The 23,898-nt window shown below is 44.3% G+C and overlaps 1 protein-coding gene across 6 annotated transcripts; it reads right to left on the bottom strand.

The window, feature by feature from the left end:
• Positions 1-3,143: 3,143 nt before the first annotated feature.
• On the bottom strand, positions 3,144-16,500 carry AKTIP (AKT interacting protein). 6 transcript variants are annotated; one of them, XM_062007584.1, is made up of 10 exons: positions 16,264-16,500; positions 11,604-11,718; positions 9,857-10,062; positions 7,797-7,861; positions 7,606-7,706; positions 6,216-6,304; positions 6,044-6,142; positions 5,725-5,832; positions 4,991-5,051; positions 3,144-4,069 (listed from the first exon to the last, which is right to left on the bottom strand). In XM_062007584.1, the coding sequence occupies exons 2-10, from the start codon at positions 11,643-11,645 to the stop codon at positions 3,959-3,961; spliced, it is 882 nt and encodes a 293-aa protein (XP_061863568.1). In that variant the 5' UTR covers positions 11,646-11,718; positions 16,264-16,500; the 3' UTR covers positions 3,144-3,958. The 6 variants fall into 6 exon arrangements, with proteins under 6 accessions (XP_061863568.1, XP_061863569.1, XP_061863567.1 ...); XM_062007585.1 differs by lacking the exon at positions 16,264-16,500 and adding an exon at positions 16,073-16,150; XM_062007583.1 differs by lacking the exon at positions 16,264-16,500 and adding an exon at positions 15,975-16,052.
• Positions 16,501-23,898: the final 7,398 nt, after the last annotated feature.

The raw sequence follows: 23,898 nt of genomic DNA, 5'->3' as shown, positions 1-23,898 counted from the left end.
ACTTGTGTTAAACTTCAGGACATGGCTGGGAAAGCTGCAGGTGCTCAGAGGGGCTCTGGTCCTGGCAGCCACCATTCCTGCCCTGGCACTGAGGTTCAGCAGCTTTAGGGGGTTCTGTCCCTCCCTAGAACCAAACTGTTTAGTTGTAAGTAACGAGAAGTACAATTTGCAGTTTATATGTTGAAACAAATGCTAAAAGTGCTCTGTCAGAGCTGTTCCATAGGAAACCCCAGATCCAGTATGTAAACATGATTTAAAACCAAAACATCTCACGTAGCTTCAGCATCTTTCTTTCAAGACTTAGAATAGTTCAGTTGGAAGGGGCCTCCAGCCCTCACCCAGCCCAGCTGCCAACACAGAACCTGGATGTCTCCTGAAATAAAGACTTTATAGAGCTCAGAACAGCAGAGCAGACCTGCACGAGTTCCTGTGTGACCTCTAGATGGCCCTGCTCTGGCAGGGGGGTTGCACTGGATGACCTTTCAAGGTTCTTTCCAGCCCTTAAGACCTTGTGATTCTGTGACATCCAGAGGTGCCCCCACCCCAGAGCCTCAGCTTCAACTGACACCTGTATGAGGACAGACAGCAGCTAAACACAGGAGAAAAGGATCAGATGCCAAGTGTCCTTCAGCCCTCACCTGCTGCCCCCTGCCCTGCTGGACCAGCTGCTCAGAGCACACAAATCCCATCACAGGTGTAGGCAGTGTTCTCTTTCTCACGCTCATTAAAAAAACCCAAACACAATCAAGCCAAAACCCCCCACACTAAATGAGATGATTCATTCTAAACTAAACAAAATGTCACATTCTTTAAATGAAGTGATTTTCTTTTCAGCCTGCTAAGGGCAGTTTGCATTTGGCTTGGAGCACTGCAGCCTACTCAGCAACCCTGCAGTGAGCAACAGCTCAAACCCAACAAAACTTACTCCAATAACTGTCAGCTTTACTACAGCATTCGATCATTCCTCATTGTTTTCTAACACCCAGCAAGGACCAGACAACCACAACAGGAGCAGCCTCATCACCCCCCTGCTGTAACACTCACCAGGATTTGCTCCCTATTGACCCCCACGTCCTGGCCAGGGGGGACACCCTCACCCTCCTCCTTTGTGTCACAGGAGCAGTCCTGTGCCCTACCTGCTGGTCAAAGATGAAAGAGCATCCCAAGATCAGAAAGGATTAAGGTTCTGCAGAGCCCTTCACCTCACGGGCTTCAGAAATTCACAACTCAGTGATCTATTACAAAGGCTTCTGAGCAACCCCATGAATGAATGAAGAGGAAGAAGCAGGGGCAGTTTGACTCTGGCTCCCTGCCCAGCTGGCCCAGCGGCCCCATCTCACTGCTGGGCCTGTTTTCTGCTTCACACCAAGAGACCTTTAACTAAACTTTTCTAATGCTAAATCTTTAGTATTTAGATCTCTGTTTCAACTTTCCCTAATAAAGTGTCAGAGAAATGGCAGCACAAGAGAATTAGTGTTCAGAGCTTCAGTGGCTGCACTCCAGGCCAGCATGTGCCCACCCCATGCGCTCTCCTTACACAGAGCCAACAGGACACCACCTCCAGGCAGTACCAGCTCAGCTTTCCCATCAGCTCCACCACTTCTCTTTTCTATCACAAACTCAGGACAGACATTTGACATTTCGAAGCACTTGCAACTCCTCACAACCTGCCTGAAATGCCCAGGCAAAGGGGGCACTAAGGCTACACATGAGACAGCTGATGAGGTGAGTAGCAGAACCCCAGAGCTCCTTCCTCTGCATGGGCTTACAATGACAGCTGCTTCTCTCCCACACTTCACAAGTCTAACACCATGTCAAAGCCCACTACAGTTGCAACCCCTTCCAGAGACCTCCCAAGCAGAAGACAAGCTGCTCACCAGCAGAGCCATGCTTGACCCAAGCCATGGGTCTGTCAGGTTACCAACCTGTGGCACATGGCATGGAGGATGGAGCACCTGAACAAGTGCCTATTTAGGATTATCAGATATCTGTTCCCTAGAACGCAAATAAAAGCCAGAAGCAGTCAGAAGGATTTAACACAAATCAGCTGCATAAGAACCAAGAAAAAGGTAAGAGGGCAAACAAAAGAAACATTTTCCAAATATTAAGGTAGCTGTCCTGCAGTTGCCAGCCACCCAAGGCTCTGGAAGTTCGAGTTAAGCCCGAGGCATCAGCTGTGACTGCTGCAAACACTCCTCTGTGTGTTGTGCCACACGTGTAAGCAGGCTCCAAGGGCACAGGAGAGCTGGGGAAGGTGCCAGCTGGATGCCAGTGCCTTCCCACACAGCCCCTTCCTGACAGTATATGTTGCAAAGCAATAAACAAGAGCCATGAAGAGATCTAAAAGCACCAGAGGGACATGAAGCAGAGCAAGAAGCCAACCACAAGCCAGGGAACAGCATCCCCATGGGCACTGTGAACACTGCAAGCATGAAAAGGCAAAACATGCCCAAGCACCCAGGGCACACTCTGGGGAGCAACAGGGTCTTTGGATGGTTCCAGCCTGTGAGCACCAGCACTGTGTCTCTGCTTCTACAGCCTGGCAGTTCAGCAGCCTTTGCTTCCACCAAGTATCTCCTAAGAACACCAGGCAGAACACAAGTGCCATCCCACACTGCAGGCACAGCCCTGTCCTGTACTGCCTAGGAGCCTTTTTCTGGTAAAAGGAGGCTGAGCAAGACATTGGCTTCTCACTACCAACTTTCCCTCTCCAAAGAGGAGGATCAGCAGTGACCTCACTTACCTCTTCCACGAAGGCTGGACATGGTCTTCAATCTCTTTGGTGCAGGTCCCATGGAGAAGTGACCCCACTTGTGTTAGGCCATGAGCAGGGAGCTGTTCACAGCCATGCTGGCCCAGGAGCTGCCAGCACACAGTGACTATGGCCCCTCAGGCACTCACAGCTTCCTTGGCCCCCAGGACTCCCCTCTTGATGATGAAGGTGGGCTGGGTGCTTCCATGGTTGCAATATAGGGCACAAATGACATTCCTTGCTTTTAAAGGCTGGAAAATGAAGTTTCAAACCCCTGTCTTGAGCTCAGAGATGCTTCAGCCAGTGCTGCTGTGTGGGAGACACTCCCGTCTGATTCAGGGTCTCTCTGCAGGCAGTGCCCTGCTCCCCTCCCAAACAGAGGAACAACAACTGCACCACGGGTTCTTTTTATTTTAAGATGTCACTATTAACACACATTAGCCAAGCTATCCTAAGTAACCCCTGGACACCCAGGGAATCTAAAAATCCTCTAAGATTTTATTAGCTCAAGAGACCATCATTAAAAACCTCGATTTTAGTGTTCACGTAACACGAGTCCAAGCAGCTGACGTTCTGCCCTCCCATCAGACTAATGTGTGCTTCAGTGACAGTGTCCACTTACAGATCAGTAATACATCATCCATCATCCCCAGATTTACCTCTGAAAAGTGCTAAATGGAATCACCGAACCGTCTATTTACAATTTCAAATTCTAATATATTTACAATAGAAACCAAAAGTATTTAAAACCATTAAATATAGTGTTTAACTCTGCTATATTAGTTTACATGAGCACAGCTTACCTCTGGCATCATATTCCCAATGCTAATATTTCTGCCAGTAATTTACCTTTTTTTAAAAAAAAAAAATTGCTGTTCCTGGAGGGGAAAAATAAAAACTTAAAAACCAACCCAAAACCTCCAGGCATCCCAGAGCCCTGAGGAATTACCCACCCTACACAGCCTTCAGGTAGAAGTACTGCAGTGTTCAAGAGAGACTCCCAAACTCCAGGCAAGCCTTTAAAACCTAATGCATATGTAAAACATTACGAGTCAGTAAATCCATTCAACAGGTTTACTGGAGTCGCTGCTACCGCTCAGTTCCACTAATCCGTAGTCAAGAAGGAAACTGCTGCTTTGCCGTTTCTCCCTCCATTACATTCCCTCCACCCACAGAAAGTGTTTTGTGCACCATCCTCCAGAAGAGCTAAGTAGGCATCGTCTTCTCTTCTTTGCTGAAAGGCTGGACCGAGCCAGGCTTGACCCAGGACAGCCCAGAGACGTGCATGCTTTTGCAGTGCTGCTCTTCCGGCTTCTTCTAGGGAGAACAAAGTTACAGTCAGAATTGCCAGATAGCACAAAGCCTCTCACAGCCCTCCCCAGCCATTTTACCTAAGAGGCCAGGCAGATTCCTCTCCTCAGAGGAGCAGGAGAATGGCTAGTGGTTTAATTTCTGGGGACATGTAGCACCTGTAGAACTACCCCGGCAATACAGGAGAGTTTCAATGACTTGGTTTGTGTACTGTCACCCAACCACACCATAAAACTGCTCTGAGTAGTGTCTTTTGCAGGAAGGCAGGGGCCTGGCACCACTGCACTATCTGCCAGGTTTCCCGGTTCTCCAGAAAGAAGGGGGAGTGGCTGACACCCCAGAAGGCTGTGCTGCCATTCAATGAGACCTGGACAGGCTGGAGGGTTGGGTGGAGAGAAATCTAATGAAATTCAACAAAGACAAGTGTAGAGTCTTGCATCTGGGAAAGAACAACCCCATGTACCAGTACAGGCTGGGGAATGAACTCTTAGAGAGCAGTGTAGGGGAAAGGGACCTGGGGGTGCTGGTGGGCGGCAGGATGAGCATGAGCCAGCAATGTGCCCTTGTGGCCAAGAAAGACAATGGCATCCTGGGATGTATTAGAAGGACTGTGGGCAGTAGGTTGAGAGAGGTTCTCCTCTCCCTCTACTCTGCCTTTGTGACACCACATCTGGAATACTGTGTTCAGCCCTGGGCCCCTCAGTTCAAGAAGGACAGGGAGCTGCTGAATGGAGTTGAGCACAGTGTTAATTGCTTAACACACTGACATTAGAACAGCAACATAACTACTTCATCAGGAGACCAAGTCAGTCTCAGCATGGCTGCTGATCCAAGCAGTGTGCAATAGGTCTATCTGTACAGAGAACCTTTCCTCCCTTATCAGACAATAAAACCTTACTAGAGTGACTATTTGGACTTTGCACATACCTTCTGCGTCAGCATCTTCTCTCTGGCTTCATCATGTATAGCTGGGTTCCATGGGGAAAAACTGTGGGGAAAGCACAGTTACCTCAGCCTTTTGGCAAACTACAGCACAGACAGAGCAGCAGTTTTCATTGGTTTAGTTTGTTGAATTTCAAGTGACCGACAAGCCTGAGTTTTCCATGTTAAAACATACAGTTAAGAACCAAATTCACATTGTCACAGATCTTACCAACACAAAATATTTAGGTTTTCAATTTTGTTTGCCATGAGAACTGGCAATTGAGCAGGTGCTACAACAGACACAGCTCATTCATTCTGGAGCTGACTGCTCCATCCCCCATGCAGTCAAGATTAAAGGATTTTTGAAGTAATGACCAAAGCTACAGGCATGCAAATGGAGTTCAAGAAAGCCCCAAAGCAGTATTTCTTTTATGGGTACCTCTACTTGAAGGAAGTGGGATGTTTTGTGGCTCTTATTTGTTTGGTTTGGTGTTGATTGGTTTGGCATTTTGTTAGCATTTTTTTTAAGTTTTGGTTGCTTAGCAGAAACACTGCAAACCCAAGTGCCTGATAACCTTTAAGATTCACTCAATACTAAACACAATAATCAAAATATTACTATAAATGTAAGAAAAAACAGGTCAGTCAACTTGGCAGAGAAAGGCTTCAAATCAACAACTACACCAAAGCTTGTTCTCAAAACCTTAAGACATGGTGAATTTGCTCACGGTACTTACACGATTGCATAGGGATCCTCTATTTTGGGCTGATCAAATAAATGACTGCTGCATAGTTTGACACTGTCCACCACTTTACTTTTGAACAGCTGGATATCTTTTTCATACCTGCAAGAGAGAAGGAGGTAACGTTAAGTATCTGCAGGGAGGCACAGGTTTGCTCTAGAAGCACAGACAGATTTTGGCAAAGCCTGAACTTGATCTCCTAGTGCAACAGGCTCTGGAGGTAGAGTCTATCAAATGATAAACAATCTCTAAACCTTTCGTTTCTGCAAGTAAGTCTATGTACAAATCTGTTGAGAGTATGTCTGATACTTACAGCACTGCAGCCTCAGGGTTCAGAGGACTGGTCGTATCGATCTTGTAGAAGACTCTGCGAGCATACATTAATATCTGCCATATGTGATTATGATTTCGCCTAAAAAGAGCGGAACACAATGAAGAAAGGAACAAACGTCTTTCAAACGCTACATCAGCATGTTACCACTAACCTCCACTTTGCAAATGCTCTTTTCACATCCAGTTCCCCAGATAAAGGATCTACCAGCGGGTGGAAGACGGGCAGATCAAAAACCAAGCGCTGCATCAGAAAAAAGGAATTCATTATGGTAATGTTAAAGCCACCGGGGGAAGGTCAGGCAGATGTTGCTTCCAAATACTGATTGTTATTGTATTAAAAGAAAGCAATCTGAAGTGATTTATACCAACAGTGAAACTGTAACCCCATGCACCCACATTACATGCAGGGTCTTGTCCTCTCTCACATGCTTATCACCAAATCAGGAAACTAATGCAGCTAACTGCACAGGCACCAGTGCCAACACAGGTAACAATGTCACATGAGATCAGTTTAGAGGAGTTTTTCCTCATTTAGCTGTTTGTGACTGAAAGCTTTTTACATATTTCAGCTACAATCAATACTTTCTTTACCCTGCACATTTGTAAGTCCCCTGTGCAGTGACACAACAGAGCCTTCAGTTCTGCACCCTGAGCTTCCTCTGGTGTTCTTGCCTTCTTCCAAAAGAAAACTTAGTTTCAACTGGAAGGCTTTAAAGCCCTGTGCTAGCAAAACAACAATGGTTGTAGGAGAGATATTTAAGTCCAATCTTTGAAAGAAACTGCTCCTCCTAGTTATCTCCTTTTAAAGATGAGACAGCTTTACACAAAACTTGACACCACACAGACAGCTTCCTGACACAGCAACTTGTTCTCAGCTCCTGTCCCTACATACACCTGTCCCTCAGTCCTGCTCTTCAAGAAATGTGGCTAAGAGGGCTGTCTGCTCTGCTCTGCTCTGGACAGCCAGATTGCAACAAGTCTCCATTTTAATTTAATTGATGTAATAACATGGATATTTTTCCCTAAAGAGAAAAAGACAAAGCAGAGATAGAAGGTAACACCATACCATCTCTTCTCTCTGTTTCACCAATCTACTCCTCAAGTTCTTTTGGTTCTTTGAGTGCAGTTTAGAGGAGACACAGGCAAGAAATCCTGCAGCACTACAGCAAGCAGAGCACAGACACCTGGATTTTATGTTCCATTACATTGCTTCTCAGAATTTGGACACTTAAGTGTTTCAACGTTAACTTCCCAGCCAAGGAAGCAGCAGACGAAGAGCAGAGGTAAAGAACTGGTTGATTACTTAACACTCTAATGCATCCAACCTCAGAAGTTCATTCTACACCAGTCTCAGTAATCAGAGTAACACGATTACTCCACAGATGTTAGGAAATATGTACAAGACATAGCAAACAAGCCCTGCCAACTGAACAAAACTAGCTGAAGGAAATCAGAAGCTAATGGGCATATTAGCTTTACAAAAAGAGTCATGCTTAAAACACCAGAAAACAAGAAAAACCCAAGACATACGCAAGCACTTACCGGGCTGTCTCCATCTGGGTAATTGTCAGGAATATAGACAGTGAATTTAAACACACCATCCTGGTAGAGCCCGTGTCTTATGAATATTACACCAAACCACACTGCAAGTGAGAGAGTTTGCTTGAGTGAAAGAATTTAAATATATAAGTGTGTCTATAAAAAGAAAATGGTAAAGTTAAGTTTAAACTTACTTAATGCTGATCGGTAAGACGGCTGCACGTAGACCCCAGGCAGCTTCTGCTTTACAACCAAGGTGCTGCAATTACAAATGGGATTTAGAGCAGCTGCACAACTACTTCCCTTCCACAGCAAGCTGACAACAGGGAACCCAGAACCCAATGCCATTAGCTGAACAGTGGGCTTCTTCCACAGCACTACACTCAATTTCCAAAGGCTGATTGCTCACAGATTGCTCACAGGAGGTGGCAGAGGACTAACAAAACCATATTCTTTCACTCTTGCTTTTCCTACCTCTCCACTTAAACAGTTACCACAGCAAATGTTATTTCTCTCAATAAAACCTGAGGTAGAGAAGTAGAAATAAATTCCTCCCCTAGTAGATGGATATAATGCACATCAGTACTGAAATTTCCACTTTTCTACTGAATCCTCAGTTTCAAAGTAAAAAAAAAAAAAGGAGAAAGAACTGCAGAGAAGTAATTCTGAATTCAGATTTGCAGTCATGTATGGTTAATTCAGAAATGGGACCAAACTTTGACTTCAACTTCAAACAAGTAGGTTTGATAAGACTCTGCTGCAGGCCAAACAAAAATACACTGTCAATTGACAAAAAGTAACAGTAAATAGAAAGCACAGTCCAGAGACCTGGACTGAGTGATACCAGGCACCTCATGAACAGGACAGGCCAAGTAATTTACCTCAACTTGCACTTGTTTCCTGTTTAACTTCTTGTGGTAACACAGTCATGATCTTCAGTCATCAATAATCACTGTATTGTGAAAAGTCTTTCTGTCTCTCCCTTTTACCTTTTTAGGCAAGTCTATTTGATAATCAACAGCCCTATCAAAGCAAAATGTGCTTGTTTTACTGTTTTTCAAATCAGTGAGCACAGGAAGTTGCTAGTAAGTTTAACCAGGTGGAGTTGTATAGTATGCAGATTCTACTGAAGACCATAAATGATCAACCAAATTAGTCACTTCATAGGTTTTGCAGTTACTTGGCATATAAGTCCAGTAAATTGAACTTTGCCTGGTCACACAAACAAAATAGTAATCTTAAAGCAAAACAACACAGTTCTAATTTCCATATTATTATTATTATTTCTCCACCAGTATATTTGTTAAACTAGAGAACTTTACATTATGATGCCAATATATTTTTGCATGCTGCAAAAGAAAAACATCTTTCTTGGATTAAGTAGTCAGGGCCAGTTCCCTGAAACTAAAATAACATTGAGTTTTCACTTTTCATTCAATAGTTAAATGCAAGAACTGAGGATTAGTGTTGCATAAGGGCTCCAGGGATTTCATTCCAAAAGGCACTACATGCTTGTGAATGCAGTATGCCTGTTACAGAGGAAGTCCCTTCAGCTTTGTAGCACAGAACAGTTTATGTAACTTTATATAACCAGAAAGTTTTGCAGACCAGAAGAGGTTTGCATGATCCCACAGCAGCCTACAAATCACTAGATTGGATCCAAAGTAACCGATTTAAACTACTCAAATTGCACTAAGTCCTCCCCTCATATGTTTCATGGGAAGTGTCACTGAAAGACAGGGAAGAACATTGTCTTCTTAATATCCATTTAATAAGGCATATGGGGCGGTGTTCAAGTGTTCCACATGACAACTGAAGCAAGCTCTCACATCCTAACTCCATTAGACAGCACCATACACTGATAACCATCTTCCCACTAGACATCTGCTTGCTTCTGTTTTAATACTTGTTTCAAAAATCTGGTATTTCTGACCAAAAAGCTCTTAGGATAACTGCTGAGGATGTCTAAACACAAAATGTTATTACTTCAAGACTGAGAAACATAATAATTCTGAGAATCAAATCTAAACACAACCCTTAAAATCTCATCTCATTTTCTTCTCCCCTTTTACCTCAAGGGACTGAAGCTGCTGCTCCAGAAAAAAAGGATTTGGTGGACCTTAAGTTTTACTGCCTTCTTCAAGGACTATGGCAGAGACATCATGTAAGAACTAGACACCTGCATGGGGGGTTTTCCTCCCCTCACGAAACACAAGCCCAGTGACTTAAGAGGACTATAAAAGTGAAAACCTACAATTCTGCAAGGAGGGAATACTCCAAATAAAAAGGCCCGTAAGAAGCATGTGTTCCATTTGTGGACTGGGCTGAGGTGGCAGGTGAAGCAGGCTTGGTTATTGGCACAGCATTCTTTGGAATTGAAGGCAACTGTTTCTTTGTAGAGGTTCGTAGAGGACTCGTTCGCAGCTCTCCACTCAAAGTTTTCTCTTCAGCATCGGGTCTCTGTTAGATGAAGAGAGCCATGAGACTACAGGCCATATTCCATAAACATTTAACATATGAACATATTTTAACATCAGTTTAAATCCATCTGTACTAGCTGCAAATTTGGCCAATGAAACATTTCTTCGGTTTCTGTGTTCTTTTGCTTGAGGGCAAGGGGATGTCTCTGGGTTTTGTTTTTAAATAGACTTTTATGCAATTAAACCTAACTGACCGGTACAAAAGTAACCAATGCTGGAGGGGAAATCTGCAGATTAGGACAAATGCTTAAGGAGGCTTACATTAATTTAGAAACTGGAACCAGAGAGTATGTAACATCAGCTTAGAAGTTAATCTATTTCTAGCACACAGTGCATCAAGATAAATCATTTCTACTGACAAGCATCTTCATGCTCCAGACTTCAAAGAGTCTTTAAAAGTAGTAAAGCTGAGATTAAATGAAAACTTTCTACTGAAAAATTGAGGTACTTCACTTCCTGCCTGTGCTTAAGACACCAGCATCCCATTTGGAACTGATCATATAGCCTGCTCCCACTGCGAGATAATTACCATTTGACAGTGATATCAAGTTTTGCTATAGCAACCTTTTTATACCTATGCTGTTTTTCATCAAAAACCAGAAAAATGCCTGGTGGTTTGGCTAGTAACACTACTAATGTCACAAGTACCACTGATAGTGTTCTATGACCTGCTGTAGCACTGACCACTATGGTTTTTTATCATGGCTATAATGTAAAGCAGCAAGAGCATTATAGAGGCACAGTTCTGTCAAGGCTCACTGCACATGCAACACCTGGCTGAGCTCTATCTAAGGCAGAAAGCAAGTGACCTAAGAAACAATCATTTGCAGTTTGTTTCACCTTTCCTACTTGGAGATGCTTCATGTAAGAATCATAGAATCATTGTGGTTGGAAAAGACTTTTAAGATCATTGAGTCCATCCCATCACCTCACACTGCCAAGTCCATCACTAAACCGTGTGCCTCAGCATCTCATCTATTCATCTTTTCAATATCTCTAGGGATGGTGACTCTACCACCTCCCTGGGCAGCCCATTCCAATGCTTAACCACCCTCTCAGTGTAAAAGTTCTTCCTGATGTCCAATCTAAACCTCCACTGGCAAGGTTTGAGCCCATTTTCTCAAGTCCTATCATTCATTACTAGAGAGAAGAGATCAGTCTCCACCTCACTACAACCTCCTTTCAGGTAGCTGCAGAGAGTGATCACATCTCCTCCAGACTAAACACTCCCAGCTCCCTCAGCACCTCCATGTCCTTCTTGCAGTGAGGGGTCCAAAACTGAACAAAGCCCAGCCTGACCGGTGACAAGTACAGCAAAAGTCAACAAATCCTGGAGCAGACTCCATCCATGGGCACAGTGCAGTTAACGCAGCTGAAAACTAGCTTACACCTCTTCTGAGGATGATCAGAGTCCCCAGGATCACACATAGTTGGAGAGTCTGTTGCCAGTGGGACAGACTGGCCCCTGCCTGCTGCCTCCCAAAGCCCCCAGGCACCTGCTGGCGCCTGTCCCTCGCGTACCTTGCGTACAGAACCTGTAGACATGCTCCAGAACGGGTTCATAACGTGTACTCCAAACAAAGGACTGCAACTTCCAGTGTCTTCAAAGTGTCCTCTGGCCTCTCTGGTTTATATCCTGAAAGTACACAGAATGAATATGCATTCTAACAGATAAACAGGACTCAGTACATAAATAGGCTCAGATCTAATTTTACAGCCAGCTTTACAGTTCTGTAACTTCCAAAGAAAGCTTCTTGTAGTTCAGACTGATAATAGTTAAAACTGCCAAAGCTCTAATAGATAATAGACTCCAGGACAACACGGCTGTCTAGGAAATAATTTTTGTGCATGAATCCCTGCCTTCTTTCTGCTAGAAAGACATTCTAGATTCTGTATTCCATACTTTGTCTTGCCAACTGGAAAAAAAAAGACCATCTATTGGCTCAGGACAGGCATGAAAAATCCTCCACACACAAACATTTAAAAGTTACCACTTCCCCATGCCAGTCCAGCATGCGACAGCACTACAACAGCTTACTCTGGTAGCATGGTTAAGTGCTGTCCCTCACCTACACTGCTTACTCTGTGCTCCTGAAGCACTCTAGTTTGAAAAACTCTGCCATTCCCAGCCAAAGAGATGGTCCTCTCATTGAGTTCCCATCATGTACATGTCTCTCTTTTCATCACCACTGGAATATCACCAGGAATAGACAAAGCCATGGAACACACGAGTTTTAATGTAGCTTATTTAATGGTTTCATTATGAGCACTAAGGATTTTGTGCTCTTTAGATCAGCAGTACTGGTAGTTTCAGTGTATCATCTCCCATTTCTGTCCTTGTTTGTCTATTTTTTTTGACCTTGCTATTGTTTATGCAGGAGCTCTCATCTCCAGCACCTCTTGTCTGGCACAGCCTATTTCCTCCACTCTTTTTTTTCCCCCTCCAGTTCTTAGTTTCCTTTCCCACTCCCACACGTGGTTACATTAACTGAGGTTTTGAGGCAATTCACTTTACTCAGTTTCTTAATAGGAAGTTGTATAACATTGACCAAGGCAAATTTGGAAACAGAGGTAACGGCCCAGGCTTCTATTGTTGTCCACACTAAGTTTTTCTACAGTAAGCAAGGCACTGCCTGTTTACTCATTGCTTTCATTAGTTTATAGAGAAAATGGAAACACTATGATAAAAAAAAAATCTTCCTAGAAGGAAAACAAACGCAAATCTTGCTTAAAGAAAAAAAAAAGCCAGATAACTTATCCAGAGAATGTCTAACAATAGTAGATTTTTAAAAGAAATACTGACAAAATCATAGATATCCTTTTAGACTCATCAGTCAAACATTCAAAATATGCAAGCACCATTCAGAAAAGTGATAAAAATTAACTTCCCCACCCCAAAATCATCTCAAGCATTCCCGTACACATGATTTCTCCAGATATTTTTCCTTTTCAGCAGCCAGAGAGTCTCACCTCACTCTGAGCCACTGAGAACAGAAAGTCAAAGCACAGCTGCTGTGCCGGGCATGCGCTGGGACAGCAGGGACAAAACACTTTCACTTTTCCTAATCTGTCTGGAAAACAGAGTCAGGCCAGAGGGCTGTCCCACGGGCCTTTGCTCCTCCATGAAACCCAGCCAGACAGCAAGGCACTGGGCTAGGAAGGCACAAGACAGTTCCTTAGAAAAGTTCAGGGTAACCTGAGGGTAGAGGAACCAATGCGCAGACAGTCTGAGTGCTATGGCTTTGGCAAGAGAAAAGGGCTGGAAGCTGCTACAGGTGGGAAGACAATTAGCTGGAACCTGGAATGATTATGGGGTGCCAGTGGGATTTTTTTTCCTTTGTTTTCAGTTGGTATATTTTTACAACTAAACATGAATCACATTGTTCCAGAACCAGAGATATGAGTTGAGCAGGACAAAGAATTCCATATGTACATAAAATCCAGCCTAACCCATTAACAGTGAGACAGGGAACTGATCTAGAAGCTTGATGAGAGTTCAGTCCCTGACTCCACCTTTCAGAAAGCAACTATGCATCTCTGTACACTCCCAGCTTTGTTGAAAGGCTTCTCATTATAGGGATGCCTATTTTCAGGTTATTAAGAACAGCTTGTATCTCCAAATCAGCATTATTGTAGCTCTAGTTAAAAACTACAGAACAACTTCCAGAGATTCTCCTGCACAGAAATCTTTTATCCAGTCACTTGCCAGTAGTAAGCCATACATGGTACTGTCCTAAATTTATTGTTAAATTGTCTCCAGTCTCATTCACTTGTTCAAATGCAACTTATGATGGAGAACTAACAATGTCAGAGTACCAGCTTCCCAGTGGAGAGTCATTTAAAAGGCTTTCAACGTGTTTATTTTTAACCACACAGCTCTTCTTAGCTATGCTACATGAAAGTAGCGAATGATACTGGTACAGGAAACTTACCTGAAACTGCTTATGCTCTCTAGTGCCTTCACCTCACAAGTTATTATCCCACAGTAACCACAAGAACAATGGAAAAGAAATATTTTAAAAACCCCAATGAAGTAATAGCACATTGAAGTTAGACTGTTTATTCTGCTTCTCACTGAGGTAAAGGTCTGCAGCACACAAAGAGAGCTAAGTCCCAATATCATGGAGTGGCATTTCTAGGCAGTTTGCTCATTCAATCCTACATGGAGCTACAATGGCCTAGTACAAGGAACCTGTCATTATGAGATAGTACAGCACTGTAACTACTGAAACCATCAGCTTCACCACAGAACACAACACACCCTCATTTTATGAAATGGGAATAAGTACATTCAAAATCAACACCCTGCCTCTTTTCACACTGTCGTCATTCACAGTGCCTCATCAAAGAAGTTATTTAGGAGTGTGCCACTCAGTAACACGCTCTACTAATTTCTGCTACTTCGAGAATAGAAAGCAGGAGCAAGCCTCCCTAAGCAGTCCTCCTCCCACGGGCTTTTTATAGATATCTTTTTTTTCCTCTAGTGTTCTTCTTCTAGTACAACAGCAACTAAAAAAAAAGACCCAACACAAACTCATGAAGAAACGTTATTTTAAATGCTGCCTCTTGGCAAGGCCTTCTAGTCCTACACAGCACCACGTTACTCAGGTCCAGTCCCCTCTCAGCTGAGAAACCCACCCGCACCATGCACAGCCGCATATTGGTGCTCACCAGCACCCAGGTACACGATCCAAACTCACCACTAATGTATACCAAAACCTTAAGTACTTTGATTTTGCACCTTTCCCTTTCCCTATGCCAGGTATTCTCATTAAGGACTACTTGTATTATTTATACCTATGGTCATGTGACCTGTCATACTTTTCCTCTGTCATCAGCAAAGTCATTAGATGAAATACAACACTAAACCAACTCGACATGAACTTATTCTGCCTGAAACACAGCACTTCCCTGAATATCTTCTGAAAACATAAAAGAGTCTTTAAGAAGAAAAAAAAAAGGCAAGGACAAATATGTAACATACAAAAGCTACATTAATACATGTGATTTAGTTTCTGTCTAAAATAGAAGGGAACTCCTACACTTGCAAATAAGCAGAGTTAACAGACAGAGCACTACAGAACAACAATCCAGGTTGATCTCACTACTCCTGTATGCCTGTCCAGCACCGTAACTATTGGTTTATACCAGATCTTATTTCTCCTCAGCACACATACTGATCCGAGGACTCAGGGACATCACCAGCCCACATCTGAACATGCAGGACAAGGGAGTCGCTGAAGGCACGCTGGCGGGGAACAGGAACACTCACCAGTCGAGCCTGTTTGCCAACTCTTCCTCCCCAGGTAGATTACACCTTCCACACAAACACCTGCTGCTATGGCTTCAATCCTCTAGCACACTTCTCAAGGAAATCATATTCTACGCTAACGAAGCAGCTCTCCTACAACAGCTGACAGCTTAAAAGACGCCAAGAGACGAGATGCCCAAGTTTCACAGGACAAGGGAGCTGCAAAGGGGGCTGCCAACAGCAGGACTAGATGGTCAGTGAAGAACAGATACAGTTCTGCCAAGCCCCGAGAGTCCCGTGGGCCGAACCCTCCCAGGTCTGTCCGCGGCGGTGTTTCGCGGAGAGGCCGCGGCGGAGCCGGTAGGGCGCGGAGGGGGACCCGCTGGCGCCCTGCGCCACCGCCCCGAGTCCCGGTGCTCGTCGCCGCGCGCGGTGTCCGGAGGAGCGGGGCTGGAGCAGGGCGGACTCACGCGGCGAGGCTGCCGGGCCGGTTCCCCTGGAGACGCTCCCGTGAGACGGACGGGCGGGTGCCGCCCCGGCCCCTCCCGGCCACAGGTGCCGGCCCCGCGAGGATCAGACAGACAGACCACCCTCCGCCCGCAGCGGCGGGGCCCGACCCCCGCGGGCTGGGCCAGGCTCACCTGCGCCACAGCTCCGCTCGCTCAGCCGCGCGCGCGGCACAGGCCCCGGCAGCCGCCGCCGCTCCCCCCGACCCCATTAATGACCCCGCCCCTCGCACCGCACATCCGGGCACGGCCGCCGCCTCCGCCAATGGCCGCCCGCTCCTTCCGGGACGGCTCCGGCGGGGCGGGGCGGCGGCGGACGCGGCCAATCGCAGGCGCGGCTGCCTCCTGCCGGTCCCGGCGCGCGGCCGCCGGCGGCTCGGTCCCGGGGGCGGGGCTGGCGCGAGGGCCCGTGGCTCTGACGCACCTGTCGCTGTCCCGGACGGGGGGGGACATGAACCTCTCCCATTGGCCGGCGGCGGGCGCGGGCGGGCGCGCCATTGGCCAGCGGGCCGCGGCCTGGAGAGGGCGTGTGCAGGGCTCGGGCCGCCGGGAACGGAACGGAACGGAGCTGCGCTGCCAAGGCAGAGAGGGGACAGCACAGGGCTTTCCGCACGTATTGAGCTGTCAGAAAAGGCAGGCAGGAGCGAAGCGGTGACCGCTGTGACGCGCTAACGGGCGCTGGGAGGAGTTCCCGGTGGACGCAGGAAGAGGAGCGGCCTCCGTGCGACACAGTGACGCTCAGACAAGGAGCCGAGGCCGCGCCCGGAGCGGGGGGGCGCCGGTCCCGCGGCGCTGTGCCGCTGTGTGGGGCGGAGAGCAGCAGCCGCGGGGAGAGCGAGGGCGGAGAGCTGCCGGGGGCAAACGAGCCGGAGGAGGGGGCGAGGCTGCGGCCGCTCGAGCACCGGCTGAAGTAATTTGTCAAGGTTGGGAAGATGACAACAAAATCCATGCCAGCCAAAGTAGGAGAATTACAGACAAAGTTATAAATCAATGAAAACAGAATGAGGGGGTTTTGTTCCTAAGCTATGAGCAAAAATACCTTGCTAAGGTTACCACTTTGTCTCAGTTACTGTAACCTTCACGTCCTCCTGTCCTCAAAATGCCATTTTAAAATCTTCAGTCAGTTAGTAACATGTTTTTCTGGCAAAACCCCTGTCTTAAGTTTCCAAAACCCTTTTGCAACTTCCTGTTCTTGAGTGTTTCAAATGCAAGATCCTTGCCTGCACCTCTGAAACACCTGACTTCTGTTTAGGTTCATGTCCCAAATTACATACTTTCCATGGCTACATGCATGAGCAGTCAACTGTTACCTCCTTTCTTACTCTCTTTCCTGATATATGTATTTTATTGTTTCTGCTCTAAATCTTTTTCCACCCCCCCCGCTTTGAAGGTTATGTTTCCAGAAATTTGTTTTACTTGGTTACCTTCACCAGTGAGATTTTCATACCTAACATTCCTTCACGTGGCTTGCTTTTATTAGGTCTGGATCTTGCTAAGGCAAAAATGCTCATTATATGCTCATTTGCATGTTATGCAGATGTCAGAGATCTTATCCTGCAAAATGCTGTGGCTTGAACAACATTTCAGTGTTAACTGAGTGTACATGTTCAGGATTTTGCAAAACCATATCACAATCATACCATGAATCATATTTTAACTTTGCTACCAAGGATGGAGAGGAATCCTTTATCAAACCTCTGAACACAGCACTGTTAAATCCTCCAAACCCCACTAGGGTCCAAAGTTTCCTAACCACAGAAATAATAACAAGGAGGAAGCTCTTTTTCATCTAATATGTTTTCTTAAGTATTTTTTGCTTCTGAACAACTGATAAGGAAAATACTTTTTTCTATCATGTTGTACTAGATTCTTACAGACCTACAATAATGTCATTTGTGTGAATCCAGAAATAGTATCTGTTTGCAGTCTGGATGAGAGACTTCACTTAACATAGTGTCTGTGCTTAATCGGTGCTAAATGTTTTCCTAAGCTATCAAAGCACGCTGATTTAGGTGCATGGATTTGTCACTTCGTTTTGTCATGTGTATGATCACGTGAGGAAATCTGAAATCATGGCTTTCAATAAAATAGAGAATCTCTGTGAGTCTGCATAAACCTCACCTGGCAGTACTGATTGTACAACTGCAGTGTAATAAAATGTATTCCCTGTTTTTGCTTCTGAAACTCAAAGCCCATCCAAATAGATGGCCTTCACATACTGGGAAAGTTAAATGAACATAGAGTTTACACGCTGGTAAGTCAGTAATACCAGAGTAGTTAAACTTAGATACAACAACTTTGAAGAGGAATACAGAAAACTGACCTGCGAGAATCATAGAATATTAGAACAAGAGATACTAAAGTACAGCAGCCTCAAAAAATTACATGGTAGACTAGTCATACCTGACCTGAATAAACTCTGCATAACAAGATCTTTGTATTTTGACCAGTATGAGAGAATAATTTGGCCTAGAATGCTTTTTGTATATTGCTTACCTTAAGAAAGGACTCTTTGCCTGGGGTTTGGTACTGCAGAAAACACCACAAGGTTAATACAGTGTACATAACCTTTAGCTACAAAGTATCTCTGAAAAGATGTCATTTACGCATTAGGAAAGTTAAATGAGTAGATAAGCTTACACGCCAGGACATCAGTCATCCCGAATGGCTAAATGTAGATAGAATGACTTTGAAGAGGAATGCAGAAAATCTTGCATTACAAAATATCCAAGGGTAGGAAAAAAGTATCTATTTCACCCAAGAGTAAGGAATTTCATTTAAAACAGTGTTGTTCGGCTAGCATGGGAAAAAAAGCGTTGGCCAAGATCTTCCACAATGTATCTGTTCGTACCCCCAAACCGTAAATGGTCATAATCCGAACCCTGAAAGTGCCGAGCGCTTCCCTGCGTCTGCAGGAGAGGGAGGAGCGGCCCGCGGCCCGTTCCACCGCAGCCTCGCCGTGCGGCCCGCGAAGGCTCCGCCTGGCTCTGAGCCCGCCCGCGGCTGCGGGTCACCCCGCGGGAAGCGGCCGCGGCGAGAGGCGGAGGCGGGACCGTACGGGGCTTTCGGTCCCTCGCTAGCCGGAGGCCGCTGCCCAGCAGCAGGGGGCGATGTGGGGCCGCCGTTCCCGCGGCTGCGCTCCCCGGGAGCGGTGGGGCCCCGCAGAGCGGGCGGGCTGCGGCCCCGGTGCGGGAGCGGGCATCGCAGCCCGCCGCTGAGAGCCCCGGGACATCTGCCGGGACAGCGGTAACACAACTGTCCACAATCACACGTACAACTACGCGGAACGTGACCTGACTTGGAGCTACCGACAGCGACCTGACTCTCTCCAAACAAGCAAAGGTGGTACAAATACACATTTCCAAAGCTAAAAAGCAGAATTACAGACACGGTTAAAAACCCAGTCCTCTGAACATTGTTTTGGTTTAAGTGCGTTTTTTTCTACTTTAAAATACAATTCCTTGTGGTTTGTATACTAAATATATTAACTGTATTTCATTTGAAATACATCTATGAATAACATACTATCAATGCTTTATAGAATAATCAAAGTAAAAATAAAAGCAGTCGAGTAGTCAGTTTAGACTTTAATTCTCTTTTCTTCTTTACCTTAGTGAAAATGGGGTGCTTTCTGATGCAGGGATTACTTTAAACTTCTCCACGCTGGTCTCTGTTTGCACAATTGCTGGTAACAGAACATATCCTTTCCGAAAGCAAGAGAGAGAAATTGTCAGATCCCTAAAGCATGTTGATAAATATATAAGAACGTTTCAAAATTGGTGTTTTCATTTTAAATACATCTATGAAGCAGTGACTGGAAGGAGGTTGTTACACAGTGCACAGCAGTAGAAGTTGTCCATGAGGAGGAACACATCATGTCACAGTTTCCTCACCATTCCGAAGCGCAGGAGAACAAATGGTATCTGAGCAAACTGATTGGAATGGATATTTTGTAGTAAAACTAGAGCCATTGGATGTCTCTGGCCCTTCTTGCTAAGCAATGACAGGTATAGGCCCAGAAAAGTATTTGCTTTGGGAAAGTCTCCCCAAAACCTATTATCTGAAATGCTAGTTCCCATATAGGCCTTCATAGCTTGACAGAAAACGCTGTCCATATCTGTGCTTCCCATAATGTGTGCTGGGCTGCTTTGGCACTCTGCTCCATTCGTGTACCTTGGCACAAGACAAGCCTGTTAGCAAAGTATAAGAAAGAAAAGGTCAAAACTAGTAAAGATTAATTTTAAGTTCAGTTCTTTTAGGAACAAGATTAGAAACAAACAGGAAATAAAACAAAACTCCCTTTTAGCTTACACTTAACAGTGTGGTATTTCTCTACTTTCTTAAGACCAAGCTTAAGTTGGAAACTTTTTCTTATGGGTAAAGATGTACTTTTTTTCCTAATGTTTTTATTACAATGGCACTGCTAGAATGGATGTGGCTATAGGAGCACCAACACAACAATGCCTTTGACCACATGTTTGTTTTCCCTGGGGAAGAGGCAGGACGAAACAGCACCTAACTGCATCAAAGTCTCTTATTTAGTTCTTAGGGTAGAATCACAGGATCCACTGTTGGTCTCTGCTCAATCAGCAGCACACTCAGTATTATAATAGAGGGACTAAGTTTATTTGTTCCCTGTAGGAAGCCTCCTACCTACCTTGACTCACTTCATAGAAAAATATAATACATATGTATATAATATTCAGGCCCTTTCATATTTGCAAGGCTGTCAATGTATATAATAACATGAGAAGTTGGCTGTATTAATGGTTCCTGAATAGCAGAAGCTATCAGCGTTTAAATCTGAATGCAATTTAGATTCCTTAATTCATGAGCTAGAAGCCTTAGTTACTGGGAGTCCAACTGTGCAGAATTCAGAACAATGAAAGTTCTAAAACTGACTTACAGTACCTTTTTTGTTCCTTTTCTATTTGCTTACCTAGTAGCTCCTATGTAAATGGTGAGAATTACAGTTCTAAGATGTATTTTGATTCTGCACAGTATGATTTTGGAAGTTATTCCCCATTTTGAGGAGAGGAAGGACTATTTTATCAAATTTAAAAAAAACCAAAACGGGTACTTGAACCTGACTAGAGGCTTATAATATCAGAACAAATCCTATTAAAGACATCTTAGATGCTAAGTTCACTGTTTTTCTAGTTAAGGTGATACTTGTTTTTTTGTGGGACATTTTGTCCTGTAAGTGGTTGAGAGGCAATCTATTTGTTTATCATATATTCTGTGAGTGTCAAAATCAAATATTACTTTGCATTGTAAATACTAACATGTAAAATTAATCCAAAATGTACAAATCCATACGACTTCACTATATACAAACAGATAGAGCCTATATTTAATTCTTACCTACATGTGTCTACTGATGAATTAAAACTCCTGATTTTAGATATTTTACAGACATTCTTTGTCAACTTTTCATAAGGTGTTAATTAGAGTTACAGCTGTAACTACTATGTATTTCCTTATACATAAAATCATTTTCTTGGTTATTTTTGGCCATATCTTCCTATCATGGAACATTTTGGATCATTATCATGTAGAACATACTTTGAAACAAATATGTCTGCAATCTCCCACTCTCAAGAAAAACTAAGATTACAGAGTAATCAGATTAAAGAATCTTTTTGAAAAATCAGTTTTGCAGAGAATAGTCATTAAAGTGCATCTGTAGAAGACAACTTTGGCAAATCAGTGAACACAATCTGTGTAAACAACCTTTGATCAGCAGTTCTCACAATATTATTATGAACTCCAGTTTTTGCTGTAATGGTATGATATGATGAGTGAAAGGCAGACCAAAACCAATTCATAAATGTGATTTTCCACTTGAAAATTAATTTGTTGACTGAAAAATACCTACATAATTTCAGAGATGATAAGACATAATAAAGTAGGACTATATTTTTCTACACTCACACCTTGAGCCAGATTTATACAGGAAAGTCACTTTCCTCCTTTCATCTTCTCATTACTCTCCTGGTAAAGTGACATATTAAGCAGGTATGTAAGTGGTTGGTAATTTTAAAAAGCTGCATATTTAAAAAAACTTAGTGTATGACTGATCAAAGAACTGAATATGAAGAGTAAAGACTGCAGAGAGAGAGAATACGCAAAGGAAGCAAAGGAAGCTATCATATTCTATGAAAAACAGCTATGAAAAGCTAGCAAAGATTGTGTCTGCCTAGCTCAACTAATACAGTTCCAAATAGAGATGATTTAGGGCTCTTCAGCCTGGAGTCCAGATATGACCAAAGAACAGGAACCCTGTTCCTGTGTCTGGAGAACAGGAAGCTGAGGGGAGAGCTGCTCATTCTCTACAACTACCTGAAAGGAGGTTGTAGCAAGGTGGAGGTCAGTCTCTTCTAAGTATCATATGATAGGACAAGAGGAGATGTCCTCAAGTTGCACCAGGAGGGGTTTTGATTTGAGATGAGGAAAAAATGTTTCACTAGGCAGGTTGTTGTAGTGGTTTTGTCTCAGTCAGGTTTTGAAAGCAAGGGGGCTACAGGGGTGGCTTCTTTAAACAAAGAGCTGCTAGAAGCTCTCCCTCTAACTGACAGGGCCAGTGACAGTCAATTCTATGATGGACAAGACCTGTCACTGACCACCCTGAGAAACTGACTCTGGCGCAAGTTCCTGGGAACTTATGCCAGGACTTGTGGGACCCATACTGGAGCAGTCTGTTCCTGAGGGACCATTCTCCCCTTGGATGTCCCTTGCTGGGGCAGGGTGTGAAGAGCTACCCCCGTGGGAGGCCCCATGCTGGAGCAGTTCATGAAGAACTGTAGCCCATGGGGAGGAACCCTGCTGGAGAAGTCTGTGGAGGACTGTCTTGTGTGGGAGGGACCCCACACTGTAGCAATGGGAAGTGTAAGGAGGCTTACCCCTGAGAAGAAGCAGTGGCAGTGAAGTCCATCTGTAATGAACTGACCATAACTCTAATCATCCCCTGTACCACTGGGGGGGGAAGGAAGGAAAGTCCTGGGAAGAGGGAGAGGTGGGGGGAAGTGTTTTGGTTTTATTCCTCATCTCCCTGTTCTGATGGTTCATTAATAAACCAAACCTTTTGTCCCCAAGTTGAGTCTGTTTTGCCTGTGATGCTAGTTGTCGAGTGATCTCCCAGTCCTTAATCTCCACTCACAAACCTCTCATTAGATTTCTCTCTCCCCTGTTCAGTTTAGGAGAGGGAGTAATAAAAAACTTGGTAGGCACCTGACACCCAGCCAGGGCTAAACCATCACAGTTGTCAAACTGCCAAAGGAGATGGTAGAGTCCCCATCCCTGGAGATATTTAAAAGACTCACAGATAAGGTGCTGAGAGACGTGATTTAGTGATTGGCCCAGCAGTGTGAGGTTAGTGGTTGGAATTAGATGATCTTAAAGGTCTTTCCCAACCAAAACAATTCTATGATTCTCTTTCCTCTACCCCTCCAAATAGAACTTTAGCCAATGCTACAGTTCAGAGTCTAGAACTCTGGACAGAAAAGCTACATTTGCAAATGTAAAGGATTGAATTAAAACTCAGAAACAGTCCTCTCACCCCATAGTTTTGGGGAGCTTCTGTATTCTGTGTGTATATTTCTTATATATATATATATATATATATATATATATTTAAGCAGAAATACTATAGACAGCGTATAAAGAAAACAATTACTGCATTTAGCTCTTTCAAAAACTAAACTGAACAAAAAGAGAAATAAATTACTAATAGCTAAGCCTCCTCCCATAGCCTGCACATTCTGTCATTTGGCATAGAAACAGATGAGGCACAGTCATTCTTCTACTGGAAACAGGTATAGAGAAGCAGGTTATGTCTCAAATTTGTTCTCAAATTTTTAGCCAATGCAAGCTGAACTGATGGATGGTGTGGGAAAATAGAGCAACATTTTGATTGCATGGCAAATGGATCCCTTGCAATGAGTGAGAGAGAAGCAAGGAGACTCAGGCAGCTGACTATCTGGGAAATGCAATTGGATTCAGGATCTGGCTATCTTCAGTTCCAGCTGAAGAGGCTCAGAGAGCTGAGCATTGGTAGATG

This window comes from Colius striatus, chromosome 14 (genome assembly GCF_028858725.1).
Source record: "Colius striatus isolate bColStr4 chromosome 14, bColStr4.1.hap1, whole genome shotgun sequence".
Taxonomy (NCBI): Eukaryota; Metazoa; Chordata; class Aves; order Coliiformes; family Coliidae; genus Colius; species Colius striatus.
This window is presented reverse-complemented; position numbering and strand designations above follow the sequence as displayed.